The sequence below is a fragment of the Astyanax mexicanus genome, chromosome 2 (assembly GCF_023375975.1).
Source record: "Astyanax mexicanus isolate ESR-SI-001 chromosome 2, AstMex3_surface, whole genome shotgun sequence".
Taxonomy (NCBI): Eukaryota; Metazoa; Chordata; class Actinopteri; order Characiformes; family Acestrorhamphidae; genus Astyanax; species Astyanax mexicanus.
This window is the reverse complement of record NC_064409.1, coordinates 64,793,963-64,812,476: the sequence shown is the minus strand read 5'-3', so window position 1 is coordinate 64,812,476 and position 18,514 is coordinate 64,793,963. Positions and strand designations below refer to the sequence as shown.

Genomic DNA, 18,514 nt, shown 5'->3' with positions numbered 1-18,514 from the left:
ACACTTGGCTTGTTTCTAGCCAACCTCTCCATCGTGACCATGGCCTTGCCGTGGTCTTTCATAAGCTGTGGAGTGGGCACCGCGCCCACACAGAGCCGTAAAGCCTATTGTCCTGTATACTCAGCACAAAAGCAGCCTGTCAGAAGCTGAAGACACATGCGATTGCACAGAACGAGCAAACGAGAGTAAGAGAGAAAGCTTGAAAGCTAAAAGAGGGCTGTCAACACGGCTGTGCCGAAGAGGTTTGATATGTGGTTAAGAAGAGATGGAGCATTCCGCCCACAGACCCATCGTGTCCTCTCAGGCTTGTCTAAAAACACGGCAGCCTCACTAAAACCTGTACCTGACATCCACTGACCTGCTGTCTGAATAATTCTCACACCAACAAATGAAAAATCTTACTTGAGATTTATATTTATCTCATATTATATCTCATTTAGAATGAGAGACAGCAACTGAGAAATCCAACAACTACCCAAAAAGTTTAGTTTCAATTGGCAGAATTACAACTGGTTAGTGCTGGCGGTATACCGGTTCATACAGGATATATGCATTTTTCACATACCGGCACACCATTAGAGGCACTGTGGAGCGCTGTTTAGAACAGCACCACCAAAGAAGCACACTAAGCAGAGCTGGCTAGCTAACACCAGTTAGCATAACAAGCTAACACACTGCAATAACGACAGCTTAGCTCTGGTGGAGCCTCATGGTCTTCTGTCTGGAAAAACATGAGAACAAAACTCCTGGAGCTTCTGCTGCTGCTCCTTGCAATATGAGTAACTATAGCCCTTTCAAATATATTAATACTATAGCTTATAGAATCATTTTAATGCACGCTGAACTAAATGTATTTTTTAACTGAAGAACCAAGGGAACTGTGATAAACTAATACACAGCTGCTTAATTACTTTAATGCTTCTAATGGCTTTAATAATAATATTATATTTTAAATTGATATTAAACTCGTGTCTAACTTATGCAATAAAACATTTGAGAAATATTTCCTTGAATAATTTTGAGAATTTTAGGTCCATTTATAGTTGTTATGAGACTTTTTAAGATATTTAGTTTTGTAAAGGAAGACATGTTAAAGTTGTTGCGTATCTCTTTTTAAGGTCTATTGTTTAAATTCTTCACTTGTTTTTCTGCTAATGAAGTCTAAATTTCTTCATATATTGTTGCCAAAGTAAACCCAATAGTAATCAAAGCCTTTTTATATATATTTAGGAGTATTTATATATACTCCTAAAGGTACAGTAAGTTACAAACATACATTTAAGCCCAGCCATGCAAAAATTATAAATAATAATAATAATAATAATAATAATAATAATAATAATAATAATAAAATATAGCCGCAAGCGGCAATCATCGGGTTCAAGCACCAACTTGCACAATGGTGCCTACTGGAGCATTGAATGGTGATGTGTAAGAAGGTCTAATATGATTGGAGATGCCCTGTCACATTTAGAAATTATCAAGTTTTTCACCTGTTATTAATGTTGAGCAGAGGCCTTTCAACCTGATCAGTGCTTAAATTCACATGTAAATCTAGTGAACTTTGTAGGATATTCATTAAGTGAGTTAGAACTAGTCAAAAGGTGTCTACATGTTATTGGTATTGATCAGGTGGCTTCAACCAGAATGTTCACAAAGTGGTATTCAGATTGACCTTTGAACCTTTGCAGAACAAGCTGAAATGTTTTACCAAACAAGTTTAAATTAACACAAAGGAGTGAATGTTCTGATATGACATGTAATTACGAAGTTATTATAAATCTAGTTCTGAATTAAATGGCGCTTCATCAAGCACCAACTAGCACAATGGTGCCTACTAGAGCATAGGATGGTGATGTGTAAGAAGGTCTAACACAATTGGAGACATTCTGTCACATTTAAAATGATCAAAAGTCTTTCACCTGTTATTAATGTTGAGAAGAGGCACAAAGGAGTGAATGTTCTGATATGACATGTAATGTCAAGTTATTCTTAATCTAGTTCTGTATTAAATGGCGCTTCATCAGAGTGATATTATACAGAGGTCTTTAACATTGTGAGATTACAGCAAATACTGCAGAGTTACAGCAATTTAGGTTAGAAATTCCAAGGACGCACAGATTGCTTGATGCCTGGAGAGTATTGTATGTGAAATTTTCACAAATGTTTTTAATGAACATTTACCTAGAGACTCTACAGTGTGCAGCAAGACTGAAATGGAGGTGATAGGCCAAATATCCAGAGAGTAGTTTCAATATAGCTATTTTCAAACAATTAGCAATTATGAATGAACAAAGCACTTTTTAAACATAGTTGTATTGAGAAATTTGTCAGAGCCACTGTACTAAATATGGCAAAAACAATTAGATGTCAAAATAGTACAGCATGATTGACATATACTCGTTTTTTTGGAACAGCGCCCCCCAGTGGGCGGATTGTTTCAGCACTTTGCAGGTCACTACAGTGTCTCCACCTGAACATAACTGCCAAATATCATCCAGATTGGGCAACATTCAGCCTGCCAAAATGTCTGCTGAATGCTGATTGGCTGATGGTGTTCAGCCATGTTGATTGATTAAGTTGCCCTTTGAACATCCTTTAGAGGCTGTATGATAGATTCTGCATGCAAAGTTTCAACTTGCTAGGTTGCACGGTTGCTGAGAAACAGTGCTCCAAATTTACCTCTTGAAGTGAATGGGGCATATATCCGGAAGGACTAATTTGCATATGGCGGCCATATTGTTTACATATTTCAACTTTTTCTTAATGAATATTGAAGCGCATGCTCTCACGAGTGTTTTGATACCAAACATGCCAGGATTGGTCAAAATTCCTAGGACTAGTTTGCAAAAGTAGGTTTTGCATATTATGCAAATTAGCACAAAATCTATATAGACGGAAGTGCATGGTCCAAATTGGAAAGTTGTTGGTATTGACCCAAGGAATCCATCAAAAAAAGAATTTTGAATGTAGGTCTTATGGTTTTTTAGTTATTGAGAAAATTGTGAAAAATGAATTTCCTTGTTTATAGCGCCACCACTTGACCAATCGGTGCCATTTTTGTTGTCCACCGAGATGCACTGATCCTACATCTACCTACCAAGTTTCATTTCTCTATGACTTACGGTTTAGGCTGCACAACTGTTTTTACAGGAGAAAAAGAATAATAATAATAAGAAGAAGAAGAAGAAGAAAAATCTTAGCAAAAACAATAGGGTTCTACGCACCTTCGGTGCTTGAACCCTAATAATAATAATAATAAGAAGAAAAATCTTAGCAAAAACAATAGGGTTCTACGCACCTTCGGTGCTTGAACCCTAATAATACTGTGATATACCATCAGAATTTAGCATTTTTGGTCATACCGCCCAGCACCAAAACTGGTACATATTAAGACTGGACTGCAGTTTGTGCTAATTATGAAAGCCTAGCATTTTGTTCAATTTGCAATTAATGTCTACACATTAGAGAACAAGGGCAGAGCCAGACTCGACAACTAATTTTGTAGACCTGCCTCCTTTCCCCATACCGAATGTGTCTCAGACTGCCTTCACTGAGCTTACAGCACAGACGTTAAGCAGAATTTTCCAAGTTGTCTAGTAAGTGTATTGTTCTAACAGTAAACATTCAGTTAATGCAATTACAGTTTAGTGATGGACAGAAAAGATATAATGCAGGTCCAGCAGACAATCGGTTTACTTAATTCTTAAGCCTGCCTTCTTATAATATAGCAGAATGCCATTTTTAAAATATAAGGGAACACTGCAGATGTCAAACTGTATGATTTATTTCAGTACACAGAACTGACCAACTATGAACCTTCAACACTGTTGTAGGTGCAGTGTCCTCTTTTAAAAGAAAATCTAGTATAATCAAAACAAAGCTGGAAAAAGACCAATTTCAAAACCCACAAACTTTAATGTAACTGTCGTGACTTGTGTTTTTACCCCAGAAATGCATAAAAATATCAAATAAATAATATAATAGCTCCTCTTCTCCCTATAAACACAAATATGGAATTTCTTACTTAGTGATAGAGAGATTTGTATTCATGTGTCTTAAGGTGATATAATAAAAAAAATATGTTGCTAATATTTGACACTGCTTCTGCTTCTGAAGGCCTTTGTGACAAAAGTAAGGTGGGCAGGGTATTACAGTGACAGTGAACAGCATTAAGAGCAGGATGAATGAAGGTACTGTAATCTATATAAACCAAATGAACTTTGACCAGATAATACCCTTAACCATTCAGCTTTCTCTCTCAGCTGATCCAATGACCAACAATTACAACTCCAGTGTTTACCACGGGAAGGGTTACCACCTATCGCCTTTAACAACAAGCAGTGCCGACTGCCATGACAATGAAACAGAAATCGGATGACCAGCACACAGTTATTTCATGCCAGGCAATCAGCAGCTCCACAGAGAGTGCAGGAGATAGCGTGAACTGACAGCTGTGCAGACCCTGATTGAATCCAGTGGCAGCTGTCAGCTCAGTGGAGTCCTACATCAGGTATTTGCGTTCGCCTTGGTGAGCTGTCACTCACTCAGCCACCCCCTTCAGCAGTGGGTCTGATTGGCCACTCTTAGCTCGTTATCGGCACTATCAGAACCCAGCATCAATAACAGTGGCTCAGGAAGGCAGAAGACCAGCTCACTTTAGGTGCTTTTATCTGTGGTGCTGTTAACTTGCAGTTTCTAAAGCTGGTAATTCGTAAGACCTATCCTGTAAAGCAGAGGTTACTCTTGGTCTTCTGATCAGAGCCAGTTTCATCATAACATTTAATGGTGTAAAACTGAAAACAAGCTAGTTTAATACAAACAATAAAAGCTTTCATTAGGCTGCACTGGAGTAGAGGTTTGCGCGGGATCCACCCCCGCGTGTTTTTGTGGCCAGTAGGGGCACTAAGACCCAAACGGACAGGTGCTCAAGTAACCTCCTCCCCTCTGTTCTGTCCCGTGCCGCAACATATTCTCCCGCGGGAGTGCAGATCTCTACACTGGAGGTACCCAGTGATGCTACAATACAGTTTTAAAAGAGTTAAAATGCATTTTCCAATTTTTAGTATTTTTTATTTTATATAATTTTATTTCTAATTTTGTTCCCATTTTTTCCCCAATTTAGCACAACCAATTACCCATCCCACTTATTAGGACTCCCCCTATCACTAGTGATGCCCCAACACACCAGGAGGGTGAAGACTAACGCATGCTTCCTCCGATACATGTCAACTCAGCCACCGCTTCTTTTTGAGCTGCTGCTGATTCAGCACTGCTGAGTAGCATCAGGGTGGAAAGCGCATTGACTCGGTTTCAATACATCACCTCACAGTTGCCCTGTGCCGTGGACATCACCCTCTACTGATGTGGGGAGAGAGCGCCATCTACCCACCCGGAGGGATCAGGGCCAATTGTTCTCCCTCTGAGCTTATATATATAATTTTGTATGTATTCCTTGTTTATCTCCATATTACACTTTTATTCCTTAAGTCCAAAAATCTTCTCAGCCTCACAGAAATCAATTTTTGTTGAGTCTTTAGCACAAATAGAGTTGAGGCACCAGTCAAAATTATAGCTTGATCACCAGCCACGTTTTTCACCTTTATCCATTAGCTTTTTAAAATGGGTACATTTACACTTGCATGGGCATGTTTTGTATCTGGTTGGAATCACAGGGCATCTTACTAGAAGATATCACAATGCACTTCCCACAAAAATGATATCACATTACAATACTGATTCTGTGTCTCAATAAAGATATACATTTTTTATACCATTTGTCTATAATGTATCACAAATGGAAACAATAAAATATACTGAGATATCAATGTTCACCCCATATATATATCAGTACTTAAAATATCACAAATATTGTGAAAAAGACTTGACAAAAACTCAATATCAATACATACATGTTGCAATAGAAAATAATGGTAATATATTTGAATAAACATTTACAATATTTAAAAAAGAACTCCAGTGTAAAATTGACTGTCCAGGCTCTCCGGATTCTAGCAAGGAGGTGTGGAGCTACTTTGACCCTGGATAATGGTGTAAAAAGTGATTTATTGGGGCAAAATATGCCCCGATACGCTCATTGTAAAGGGTGCTGGGCACCTCAAGAAGCTGTAGGAGAGCAGAAGTGGGCTATTCAACAAAGGTAAATACTTTTTATTATGTTTTACTACACCCAAAGTCAATTTTACACCAGAGTTCTCCTTTAAAGTTCTCCTTTATTGAAAGGCACAATAATTTTCATCATGACAAATTCTATTTTATTACTTGAATATACAAACATACATTGTGGACATCTTTTATATTTTTGATATTGTTCTTTCTGATACTGGGTTATATCAAATTAACCAAAATTTAAAAATATATTGTGATATGTATTTTGCCCAGATCTTCCAACACTAATTGTGGCATGATTATCATCATAATATAACTGTGGGGCCATAACTAATCCTACTCTTGTAAAGTACAGCTAGAAAATAATGACAAAAAGTCCATTAAAATGTAGCAGCTAATTCTTGTGAACTTCAGTGAGCAGTGGCAAACTATGGGCTCTAAATACGTGCGGAAGAGGGTGTTAAAAATGCTAAGTGCTTTTCATACAAGCTGTGTACTTTGTCACCCAGCTACCGCAGAAATTAACTGGCAAGTTCACAGCTGCCTTCAGTTATATTAATATCATAATAACTAAACCATGGTCCCCACGCCAGTAAACGATTCCAGACTGAATCTAATCTATCCTCAGACCACTCTTAATCCAGTCAGCTCAAGGCAGCAGAATCTGCAGGTTCACTTTATTTTAATAGTGCAGGTCCTCGGTCAGCTATTATACTTCTCTAACGATACACATAATTGCCACATAATGTGGTAATTAAGGAGTGAGTCAGGAAAACCCAGAGGACCCAGAGGCCATGCTGAGCTGCACAGAACGCATGATTCAGTATAAAAGATGACATTCATAAACCTGAATGGCAAGCTTGATTTGGCCTGCGTGATTTTGGTTGTGTGAGTCAGCAAAGTAAAAGCAAAAAGTGCAGAATGAAAGTCATTAAGGATAAACTTGGGTGTCTTACCCTGCTGACTACTGCTAATATGAATGAACGGCTGGTGCACTACAGGGGACAGCATAGACTGATACTCTTTCTAATATGGGATGACACCATTCTACTACCACAAGTCATATTGTACTGGCTCAAGGCTTGAGTTTTTTTACAAAATGCAAAAAAAGACATATTCAAAAGCAAATTTATGACATTATAACAAAGAAGACCCAGACAAAAATACCTAGAGTCATGTGAAAATATTATTTTTAGACAAGACAACATTATAAACCTTATTTACCATACTTCTACTGGGCACAGATGGAATTTGGCCTTCGCCTTTAACCCATGTGTGCAGTGAACACACACATACACATCAGTGAGTTCACTCAGAAGACACACACAGTGATACTGTAAGCACACATGCCCGGAGCGGTGGGCAGCCATTGCTGCAGTGCCCGGGCGAGGGTGAGGGTTATGAGCCTAGCTAGGTATTAAACCACAACCCTGTCATCAATATCTAACCACTGAGCCACCACTGTCTCTTTAAAGATACAAACATTTGATCTTCATTTAAAAATACAGAGATTAAAGTAATATACCTGAATAAACAAAACTGAACATATGTTTCTTACAAAACAGAAAAAATATAATGAGAAAAAAAGGAAGGATACTCCCATATTTAATACTACTTAAAGGACTAAGATGTATCATATTTTTTGTAATAACTTATAACATTATCAGAATGTATTATTAAATATTAGGGAAACATTCAACACAACGCATCTCAGAGTAAAACAGTGTTTTAGCCTCTGATCCCGACAACTGCTCCTTCCCCAGTCTTATTTCCACATCCCGGGTTTCCAGGTATGAAACACAATAAAAGCCTTTAAAGAGAGCAAGAGAACTGAAACAGAATCTGCAACAAACAATAAGATGCTAAACAGTGGCAATTGTATGTTTGATAGATGGAGACAGTTTAATCCCCAGAAAGACTACAAGACAGAAGGCAAGCTGGCTATGTCTGCACTTAGCTTTAGCTACGGTTAGCTAGGTAACCTAGCACAACTACTAGTAGGGATGGGCCTTCTATGTAATTTCAACATTTAAGTGCTCACAAGTGCTGCTGGGTTATCACGGCAGGTCCACAAGAGAATGGCTTAAGAAAAATGAAATCTGCCTTATAGCGTGGGCAAGTCAGAGCCCAGATCTCAAAAGCTATGGACTGACTTGAAAAGAGATGTATACATGAGATGTCCAAGGATTATGACAGAGCTACCAACTATTGACTTCATGTGACTCCAAGAATGAGTGTGTTTGATAAAAACCTGCAAGATCACATTTTATTTTACTATTTTAGTCACATTATACTTCTCAATATCCTTGACTTGGACAAAGACCATATCACATTTTCTGATGCAGAAAAGAAAACCATAAAATTCCCAAGGGCTTACATATTTTTCTTGTTACTGTAAATATTAAAATAAGCATTCCTGTCAAGACTTTTTTCTAATTAATAGGGGTGTCACGATTTCGATATTTTATCGAAATTGATTAAAATTATGTCATGGTCTCGACCCTCGATGTCAAAAAGATGATTGACGATCCCTCCCTTTAAAGCTACGCAAATGGCACAGCACGCTATGCAAATGGTGCAGCACGTTACGCAAATGGTGCAGCGCACTACGCGAATGGCGCAGCACACTGTAGCCGACATCACAGACATTGTGACTGCTCAAAGAGCAGCCCTTTCTCCAGAGAATGTGGACATTCTTATCTTCTTAAAGAAAAACTTAAAAATATAAAAATAACAGTTGTTTTGTCTAGCCTCAAATATGTTAATAGTTTTGGTACCTTAAGGAGCATCTTTTTCTTAGATAAAGTTAATAATATATCTTTGTTAAAGAAAAGAAAAACTTGTCATTCTCAGGGACCGAGTCTTATTTTTCATGTTTAACTGTTATAGTAGGATAGAGTTCAGTTTGTTAAGGCTCTAACTGTTCTATTACTTTGTACATGACTGTTCCTGTATTTTTTTATTATTTATTTTATGTTGCACATTGCTGTTTTAATAGTGCACACTGCTGCTACCAAAAAAGCCACTAGATGGCATTACATATATATCTTAAATAAATTATTTACATTTGACCATTAGTGCCGAATGTGGTGTATTACAGATCACTTGTATCACTTTGCATCACTTATATCAAGCCCACTTTTGAAATAAGATATTGTAAATTTGATTAATCAAACCAATGACTGACCATAGACTAATCTAAAACTGGCATAGGCCTCTCTGCTGTAAAAAAAAAAAAAATAAAATCGAGAATCAAATCGTGACCCTAAAGTCGGAAATAAAATCGAATCGAGGATTTAGAGAATCGTGACCCCCCCTACTAATTAACAAAAAAAACTTTGCTGAAGCAGTGCCAGCACAACCAAAGACTAGATCTATGCCCAATCGAACACAGCTGTCTTTCTAAAAGAGGAACCACACCTAAATGTTTATTAAGCTGTTAAAGAACTCACATCACCAGTGAAAGCTCCGCTAATAAATTACTCTGCTTCTGCCAAGTCACTTCTACAAACTCCTGGCAAAGCGGAGAAGAGGCAAGCACACTTTAGCTCATCGAAGGAGCAATCTGACATTGATGCAAATGAAAGGACCTGAAATATGTGTCATTGCCCCCACCGGCTGTCAGGCATTAATGTGACAGTGGCCTCCTTCAGGGTCTTTCTGAATTATTAAGGCCTCAGTGTGCTTCTGCCAGGTCTCCGGCATCTAAAGGTGAAGCCGCAGCTGCCCGACATGTGCACTGATGTGATAATCGCAGAGCACAGAGACGTTTCCCTGCACGGCCCGTGCCCTTGCCCCAGTGCTGAGAGCGAATGCTCAAGAAAGCAGAAAATGTAGAGAGGAGAAAATAACGGGAGAGAGAACGCTGACTCACTTTCTGTCCCGATGGTCCAGGCCGCTCAGCCTGACCCCTTCGATGGCCTCATTGAGCTGGCCACAGGTGTTCCCGTAACTGTCATATCCAAACACCAGCCGTGCTGCTCCACCCGTCACTATGGTGTACCCACAGATTGCACCCTGAGTAAAGCAAACTTACAGTCAGCATTATCAAGAACAACACTCTAGAAAAAATCTCAACCCAGCTGGCCTTAATCTAATTCTTGATATTAAAACACATGATTATGCATTTATGTCTTTGCTGCAATACATCACTTATTACAGAATTTGTGTTTATGAATTTGTATTGTGTGTTTCATTCCTGCTAAACAATCCAGCTCAAGAACAGCTGGTCATCAAGAAATACATACCTTATGCTGGGAGGTTAGCTTTTTAACTAGCTCTTCACCAGCATAGAGTATGTTTTTTTCTGGATGATCAGCTGATCTTGAGTTGGATTTTTTTAGCAGTGCATAAAGTGGCAACAAATTAATCAATTAATTTATATTTATACCTGTCTCTATGTTTACTACACATATAATTAAGGGCACTCTATATACATACTATCAGTGAGGGGTACTATACTGGTAAATGCACCCAAAATACAAACTTGTAAAATGGCTTTGACTAATTTTGATATTTAACTATGTGTAGCAAGTAATGAACGGGGAAAAAATCAGTCAAAATTAACGTGGGCTGTAGGCTTTCTTTTTAATATGACAATACTGATCCTGAGGAAAACTATCTAGTAGCACAGTTTGAAAGAAGAATATTATATTTTACATTTTATAAACAGGTTTATTTATTATTCAAAGATAAGGTTTTAGTGCTAAATTAGTACCAGAGGCTGCCACTTCATAGAATCCAAAAAGCTAAAATGTCTGCCCAGTGCAGTACTGAATGCTCTCAAGCGGTCCTTTTTACATCTAGCAAACATCAGCTAGAGTAGTTAACATCCTGCTGACATCAGCTAGAGTAGATAAAAAATAGCTAACATCAGCTAGTGTAGTAAAACATCTGGCTAACATCAGCTAGAGTAGTTAAACATTTGGCTAACATCAGCTAGAGTAGTCAATATCAGGCTAACACCAGCTAGAGTAGTCAACATCTAGCTAACATCAGCTAGAGTAGTCAATATCAGGCTAACACCAGCTAGAGTAGTCAACATCTAGCTATCACCATTTAGAGAAGATTACTACTAGTAAACATCAGCCAGCATGTTTAACATCTAGCTAACACCAACTTGAAGCTGTTTGCATCTATCGAACATAGAATAGTTTCCATCTAGATAACATTAGTTAAAGTAGTTAGCTTCAATATAACAAATGTTAGAGTAGTTTTCATCTAGATAACATCAGCTCGAGTTGTTAAACATCTAGCTAACATCAGCTACAGTAGTTAGCATCTATCAAAGATATGTTAGAGCACTTTCCATCTAGCTAACATCAGCTACAGTAGTTAAACATTTAGTTAACATTAGCTAAAGTACTTAATATAAAGTTAACATCAGCTAGTGTAGTAAGACATCTAGTTAACTTAAACTACAGTAATTAGCATCTATCTAACATATGTTAGAGTAGTTGCCATCCAGCTAACATTAGTTAGAGTAGTTAAACATCTAGCTAGATTAGTTAAGCATATCGTTAACTAGTTAGCAGCAGTACCAGTGTTTTTTTTTAACATCATATAGTGTACTTAGAAAGCTTCCATCAAGTAGAGACGATAACATCTAGCTAACCTCTCTTCAGTGTTGTGCTATCCTGCTTTCTCTGCCACATTCATAATAACTTGTCCTTAGCACTGTGCTAAAGCACAAAAAGTGTACAAAATATTTTAATAAATTTATAGGTACAATCATTAACATGCTTAATCACAAACAGGGCAAGAACTGTCACATTTTACTCTAATAAAAATGCAATAGCAATAAAATAAAAACAGAACTAAATACTTGACTTATTTCTCTAACTAAAGATACTAGGACTCTAAGAGCATCAATGTTTTAAATAAGACATATATATTTAAAAATGTGCCATGAATGATTTTTTATTAAAATAGGCTTCATTATTAACCCTCCCATATTTAACATAATAAACCATAACCCTTCCACATTTAACCTAACTCCGAATCTATCTAATTCTAAAAGTATTACATGACAGAGCAGTGACAGTAAAACAATCTAAATGTTGTTTTATTTTTCACATAAATCCTAACTACTACAACTGAACAGTAGAAAATATTAAAATTAAATTTGATGGTCTTTCAATAAATTATAAACCGGTAAAGAGGCTGTGGTAAAGGAATGTTTACAACATGTATAGACAGCAATCCATTAAAACAGCATGCATAGCAGTAACCACTCTGTAGAGAATGCAGAGAGGATGTGGAATATCAATAATTCTTAAGTGACTATTTATTAATGACTGTACTTACATGTAAGTTATGAAAAGCAATGTACAATGAGGCACATATAAAACCCCCATGATTATATAACGATTAAAATTATCTAACATGGTCTTTCCCTAAATTTAACTTTTCAATAATAAAAGGTATAGATTACAACCAATATGTATTAAAAGCCTCATATTATCAAAAACCTCATTGGTCTTTATACACAGACATGTCACATGTCACGAGACAGGAATAAATACTGTGTTGCATGACTTTTGCTGCACTGACTGATATAATACGATATATTAAAGGATAAAGGGGACTGCCTTCAGTACCTAAACCACACCAATGTCATTAATTGAGATAAGCTGAAGAAAAAATACAGATTGATAGATATGAGCCCTTTAATATAATGCTGTTGAATCAACAATTTCAAATTCCACACTTGATATGCATGCAAAAGCACACGTTAAAATGTCATTATCTTGAATATGACTAAGACTAGGGGACCAGAGGTGCTGCAGTCAACACTGAGCAGCACTGCTACTTCAGGTTAGTACAACCACAAGCAGTGCAGGTTTAGCTTACCATCCCTATGCAGAAGAGGGTGAATAGGAGAAACCATGGCAAATCTGTGCAGCTTCGGTCCTCCAAGGGTTTCCATTCTCGTTTTGCCCTCTAAAAGGCAAAAAATGCAATGTCATCCGAGTCACATTATTTTGGTAGTTTACACAGCACATCCTTATATCAGAACCTTTCCTTTGTATTAAATCACTCTTAGTCACAACAGCATAACACACAGATAGCTTCAGTCTTCAGTGAATTAATATGTATTCACAATTATACACCATGGCATGTATGGAGAGAGAGGAACCAACCATGCTATTTAAACACTCTCTAATGCAATTAATTGTGATTTTTATTCAGTTTTTGCTGAACATCATTCAATTAAACAGGATTTTTTGTTTACGGTCTGTACAACTGGGTCAGTGTCAATTAAGTACTAATGGTGATATCCTCGATATGCATATTAAAGAGTCGATACAATAAGAACATTTTTTCACAATGCGATCAGATATCTTATAATGCCTTGTCACAATAATAAAGGGAATCAGCTTTTATACAATATACAGCCAATTATGTTGCTCATATCAGTATTGCCCATTGTGTTTACTTAGGAAAATGTGCCCATTAACTTGCTTGTTGACTATTTATGTGTTTTTGTGACTATTTATGTAGGATATTGTAAAACGTTTTAATATCTAAATTCTCAATTTCATTGCATTATTAGGCAATTTTGATTATTATCATTAAATCATTGACGTAAAGTCTTAAATTGCAATATTTTCTAGGACAGTATATCGCCCAACAAAGTATTTATTGTGGCAGGCCTATGTTTAAATTATACAAGTTACAACATTCCTACACTAAATATAGTAAACAACACATAAGAGTTAGATTCTTTGTTGTTTCTTACATCCTAATTTTCTTTTTTCTTTTGTTATTTCTTTTTCATTAGTCTAAGCGCTGCCACTGTTGGCCTTGTTCTCTCTGGGTGGGTAGATGGCACTCTCTCCCCACATCACTCCAAAAGGGTGATGTCCGCAGCACAAGGCATCTGTGAGCTGATGTATCGAAACAGAGTCCATGCTCTTTCCTCCGAGCATGCTGGTTACTCGGCAATGTTCGAAAAGAGGTGGTGGCTGACTTCACGTGTATCGGAGGAGGCATGTGCTAGTCTCCACCATCCTGGTGTTGGGGCATCATGTGATACAGGGAGTGGTGGGTGTTGCATTGGGGAGAAAATGGGATAAAAAATTTGGCATGCTTTATAAATGTCATAGCTAAATTCTTTACTTTTACAGCTGAAATAGAACATAAAAAGTGAGTAATCCAGGTCCAAAAGATAAAAATGCATCCCAGGATTTTGTTTCAACTGCCTAGCAGCCCAGGCACTTGAAAAACCTGGTTTGGGTTTTTTACTTTCTAGACCTGGATTACTCACCTCTACTACCTGGCTAGCCAGCTAGCGTGTATGTGCATGAGTGTGTGTGTGTGAGTGACATGCACTAAGCACGTATGCTCTGCTTTATCCCTGCTGTTCCCAGACAGTGCAAATCCCCGCAGCCTCGGCGCGCGCTTAGCCCAGGTTTATGGGCAGATAGATAGCTGGGTGCGCATTTTGCGCATGGGTGCGTATTTCGCGCATCGGTGCGCTACAAAAACAACAGCCACAGCATCCAGCAGTAGCAGCATAGGTACACACACACAGCTACAGATACACAACCCAAACTAAAGCCTGTAGGGCTGGATCAGATCCATGCATATGGATACTAGACACGGTGGGGAGGCAGCGAGAGAACATAAACAACACGGATTACACGCTTATGCCACGCATTCTTCCAGTCCCGAGCTCGTTTGATTAAAGGCAGGCTCGCGGAGGGCGGAGGAGGCGGGTCGCTTACCTCCGTGCTACCGCAGCATCCCATTGCAGGCGATCCGCAAAGACCTAAAGGCTACAGCAGGAGAGAAAAACAATAACCCCAACTTGCAGGGAGTTGACGGTGCTGACAGTGCATGAATCGCGTGCCCTCGCGCGCTACGACGATATCTCCATCAGAGAGCTCGCGCGTACAGCCTGCCCCGGTCCCGCGACATGCTAAACAGCGGCTCTGCGCGCTCCGGGGGGAAGAGGGATTATTACTTTAGGGTTTATGGCGCTGCACTTCCTGGAGGATCGGAGCAGGTGTAACCGGAAAAGGAACAGGCTGGGCCGCATCATCCACTCACACCGCGAGCTGCCGACTGACAGCCCACACGGAATGGTGGGACATCGGCGGAGGCCGCCAAGTTTGAACCTCCGTCTCGGTGTGGCGGCTAAACCCGAGCAAACCGCTTCATCCCTTTGCTGTGAGCGGTATACCTTTATTACGAAACCTGAAAAACATACCAAACAACTAACCAGCCCGGATCAACTAATAACACGCACCGTTTTCACCGTCATTTCGCTTTCTTGTGTTTTCCTAAGCTTGGCTCCCAACCTTTTTTTGATTTGTAGTTCCAGAAGCGAGCTCTTATCATTGCAGTTAGCGCTGAGTGGGCGTGGTAAAAACTACAATACCCATGAAGCACGAAGGGCGCATCGCTCTATCATCGTGGCTCCTATTTTGTTTTTTTTTTAGCGCGTATTATTTCGATAGGATAAAAGCACCGGGGCATGCACCTAATATCGCATATTATATCGCACACTGATATTTTAAAATTTTAATAATAGGCATCGTTTTCAATGTCGAATTATTTACTTGTCTCGCAAGCTGTTTTGATTTGTAGTTCCAGAAGCGAGCTCTATCATTGCAGTTAGCGCTGAGTGGGCGTGGTAAAAACTACACTACCCATGAAGAACGGAGGGCGCACCACTCAATCATTAAGGCTGCTTTTTTTTTGTTTTAATAGTGCATATTATTTAGTATTTTTGTATTACCACAGCACAACTCGACACACTTGTTTTTCTGTGAGCGGTACACAAATATTTTAAAAGCTGAATGAAATAAACAACTCCGATTCATTTAATAATATGGACCGGTTTTGCTGTCATTTCTTTCTGTCTGTTCTGCTGAGGTTGGCTCGCATTTGATTTTTAGTTGTAGTTCTAGAAGTGAGTTCTGTCAGTACAGTAAGCGCTGAGTGGGCGTGCTTAAAAACTACATTTCCCATGACACACTGTGCGGTCATTGAGGCTTCTTTTTTGTACCGCTTTTTATATCGAAAGGGCTAAAAGCACCGTATTAGAGCATGTGCCAGTCAGAAGGCGAAATAAATATAAGGTAATTGATATAATAAGTATAATAAATTTAGAATACATTTTTTTTTGTATTTTTAATCGTTACAGCACATTTCCACAAAAAAGCAAATAACCCCGACTAAACTGTACACCGATATTTCGAAACAACTAACCAGTTCGGATCAATTAATAACAGGCATCGTTTTCAATGTAGTTTTTTTGTGTGTTTTCTTAAGCTTGTCTCGCAAGCTTTTTTGAGTTGTAGTTTTAGAACTGAGTTCTTATCAAAGCAGTTAGCGCTGAGCGGGCGATGTAAAAACTACACTACCCATGAACCACCGCGCGCAGCACTCAATCATTGAGGTTGATGGTTTTTGTAGGGCTTATTTTTTATATTACACATTTATTTGCACGTTTATGACAGATTTATTTACAATCGTCAAAAATATGATTCAAATGCATTTGAATTTATTTGAACAATGAATTTATTAATATATGTTTTTTTTTTCGTTTAAATTGTCTCGTGAGTACTCGTGCTATGTACAGCACGTAATGTATAATAAATCTAGCCTTAATATACTTAATACAAAAAAACGTACTAAAAACACTGTCTGCATTCACATAGCTACAAAATAAAAAATAAAAAAATAGCTTAGATATTTAAAGGGTGCTGGTCAGTCATCTTCTCTTTCCATTAGCTAAGCATCATTGTCTACTGTTTATTTAAACACCCAAATCTTCCAAACGGGCTCCACCTTTTTGAAAGGATTTGTTCCTATCAATAATTTTGTGTGGTTAAATACACGAATAGACCTTCATCATTACCCTCATTAGCTCAGTCAGTGCATTACCTGAATAACCTGGTTCAAATAATACGTCATTAGGTGGACAATGAATGTATTTCTATAATATCTTAAAAAATAAAGTACAGACATCCTGCACAGCTTTTTTCTGTATTATTTAACACAGGAATATATTCCTCCATCAAATACACCATAAACCATCTTTAACACTGTTACTCTGTTACACTACTAGTTTTGGTGTAACTAAACTACACTAATCACCACTTACAACATGACAGCTTCTGCATTTTATCCACTAATCACAAAAAAGCTTTAAAAGACAAGGATTTTTTACTAATCTAATATTATGGATTTTCTATTTTAGCCTTGAACCACTGTCTTGCAACTTATCTGAATTTCCGTGAGTCATCAAAGTAGTTAATCCACCTTTCTCCACCTGGACCTTGGCGGGAAGGAGCTTGATGTTGACCTTCTCTGCTCGCTCATCTTCTGCACTGTGCAGCATTACGTGTGTAATACAGCCACAGCACGGAGCTGCCAAGCTGCGATACAGAAGGGAGCCATTGTTCTATTGTTCACTGTTGTACCAGGGAGAGGGTGAGCATTGTGTGTGTGTGTGAGAGAGAAAGTGTGTGTGTGTAAGAGTGTGTAAGAGAGAGAGGAGGGCGGGGGATACAGGCTGGTGAATAGATCCCACCCAATTTACTCTACTGTAAACAGCTGGAGTAAACAAATGAAGCGTCTGATTGGACGTGATGTTCATTTCTTGGTCCACTAGATGGCAGTCACCTACAACACAACAGGGGTTTGTTGGAATGACCTCATGAATCCGACTGTCTTTATTGTCTACCTCACAGTAGGCATGTGGATGTATTCTGTGTAATGAGTTGTAACTCCTAAACACACATATACACCTAACAAAGGTTCTGGGACACTCTTGCTAAACAGCAGATTTACTGATCAGCCTGAAGAATAAGAACATTGTATTTGCTTTAAAAAGTCTTATTGGTGAACTGTAGACTGTTCCACAGTCAGATAGTATTTTTATTTTATTTATTAAAAGCAAGCTATCAGTATAATTGCAGTTTTTTTTTTGTATGTAGTTTTACAGTTCCTACTTCTCAGAAATGTATAATCAGAAAAAGAATAAAAATAAAATGGTTATTTTTTTCTTCATTGCATACAGTTTTGTCTCCTTTTCCATACAATTTTGAGCATCTCAAATGTGAGCTATTTTTTATTCAAAATCAACACCAAATCCAACATTAATTTAACCATAACATCAACATTAATTCAATGTTGAAACGCCAGCAGCGAAAGTAAGTGGTTGTAATAAAAAACACCTGCAATAAGAGCAATTCGCAACTAAATATACATAAAAGGGCATTTTAGAGAGGCAGACACTCTCAGAAATGTCAATCTGTCGAAAAACATCAATTATGTAAAATTGTGAAGCCTTTTGATATGCCATCATCTGCAGTACATAATATCAGCAAAATCATTTTGAAAAAAAAATTGTGCAAGGACTAGGCAGTCA

The 18,514-nt window shown here is 38.1% G+C and overlaps 1 protein-coding gene across 4 annotated transcripts in view; it reads right to left on the bottom strand.

Annotated features, from left to right (window-relative positions):
• Window positions 1–17,605, bottom strand: part of slc44a1b (solute carrier family 44 member 1b) — a 46,487-nt gene extending 28,882 nt beyond the window's left edge. Inside the window, exons 1-3 of one of the 4 annotated variants that reach the window (XM_022672097.2) lie at window positions 17,404–17,605; window positions 12,982–13,071; window positions 10,004–10,146 (exon numbers count right to left, since the gene is read on the bottom strand). In XM_022672097.2, coding sequence (XP_022527818.2) covers window positions 10,004–10,146; window positions 12,982–13,071; window positions 17,404–17,463 — 293 coding nt within the window. In that variant the 5' untranslated portion in view covers window positions 17,464–17,605. Of the gene's footprint in view, window positions 1–10,003; window positions 10,147–12,981; window positions 13,072–14,858; window positions 17,363–17,403 lie in introns of those variants that run through there. The other 3 variants (XM_015600804.3, XM_022672098.2, XM_007228033.4) reach the window with 3 other exon arrangements.
• Between the last annotated feature and the right edge of the window lie 909 nt (window positions 17,606–18,514).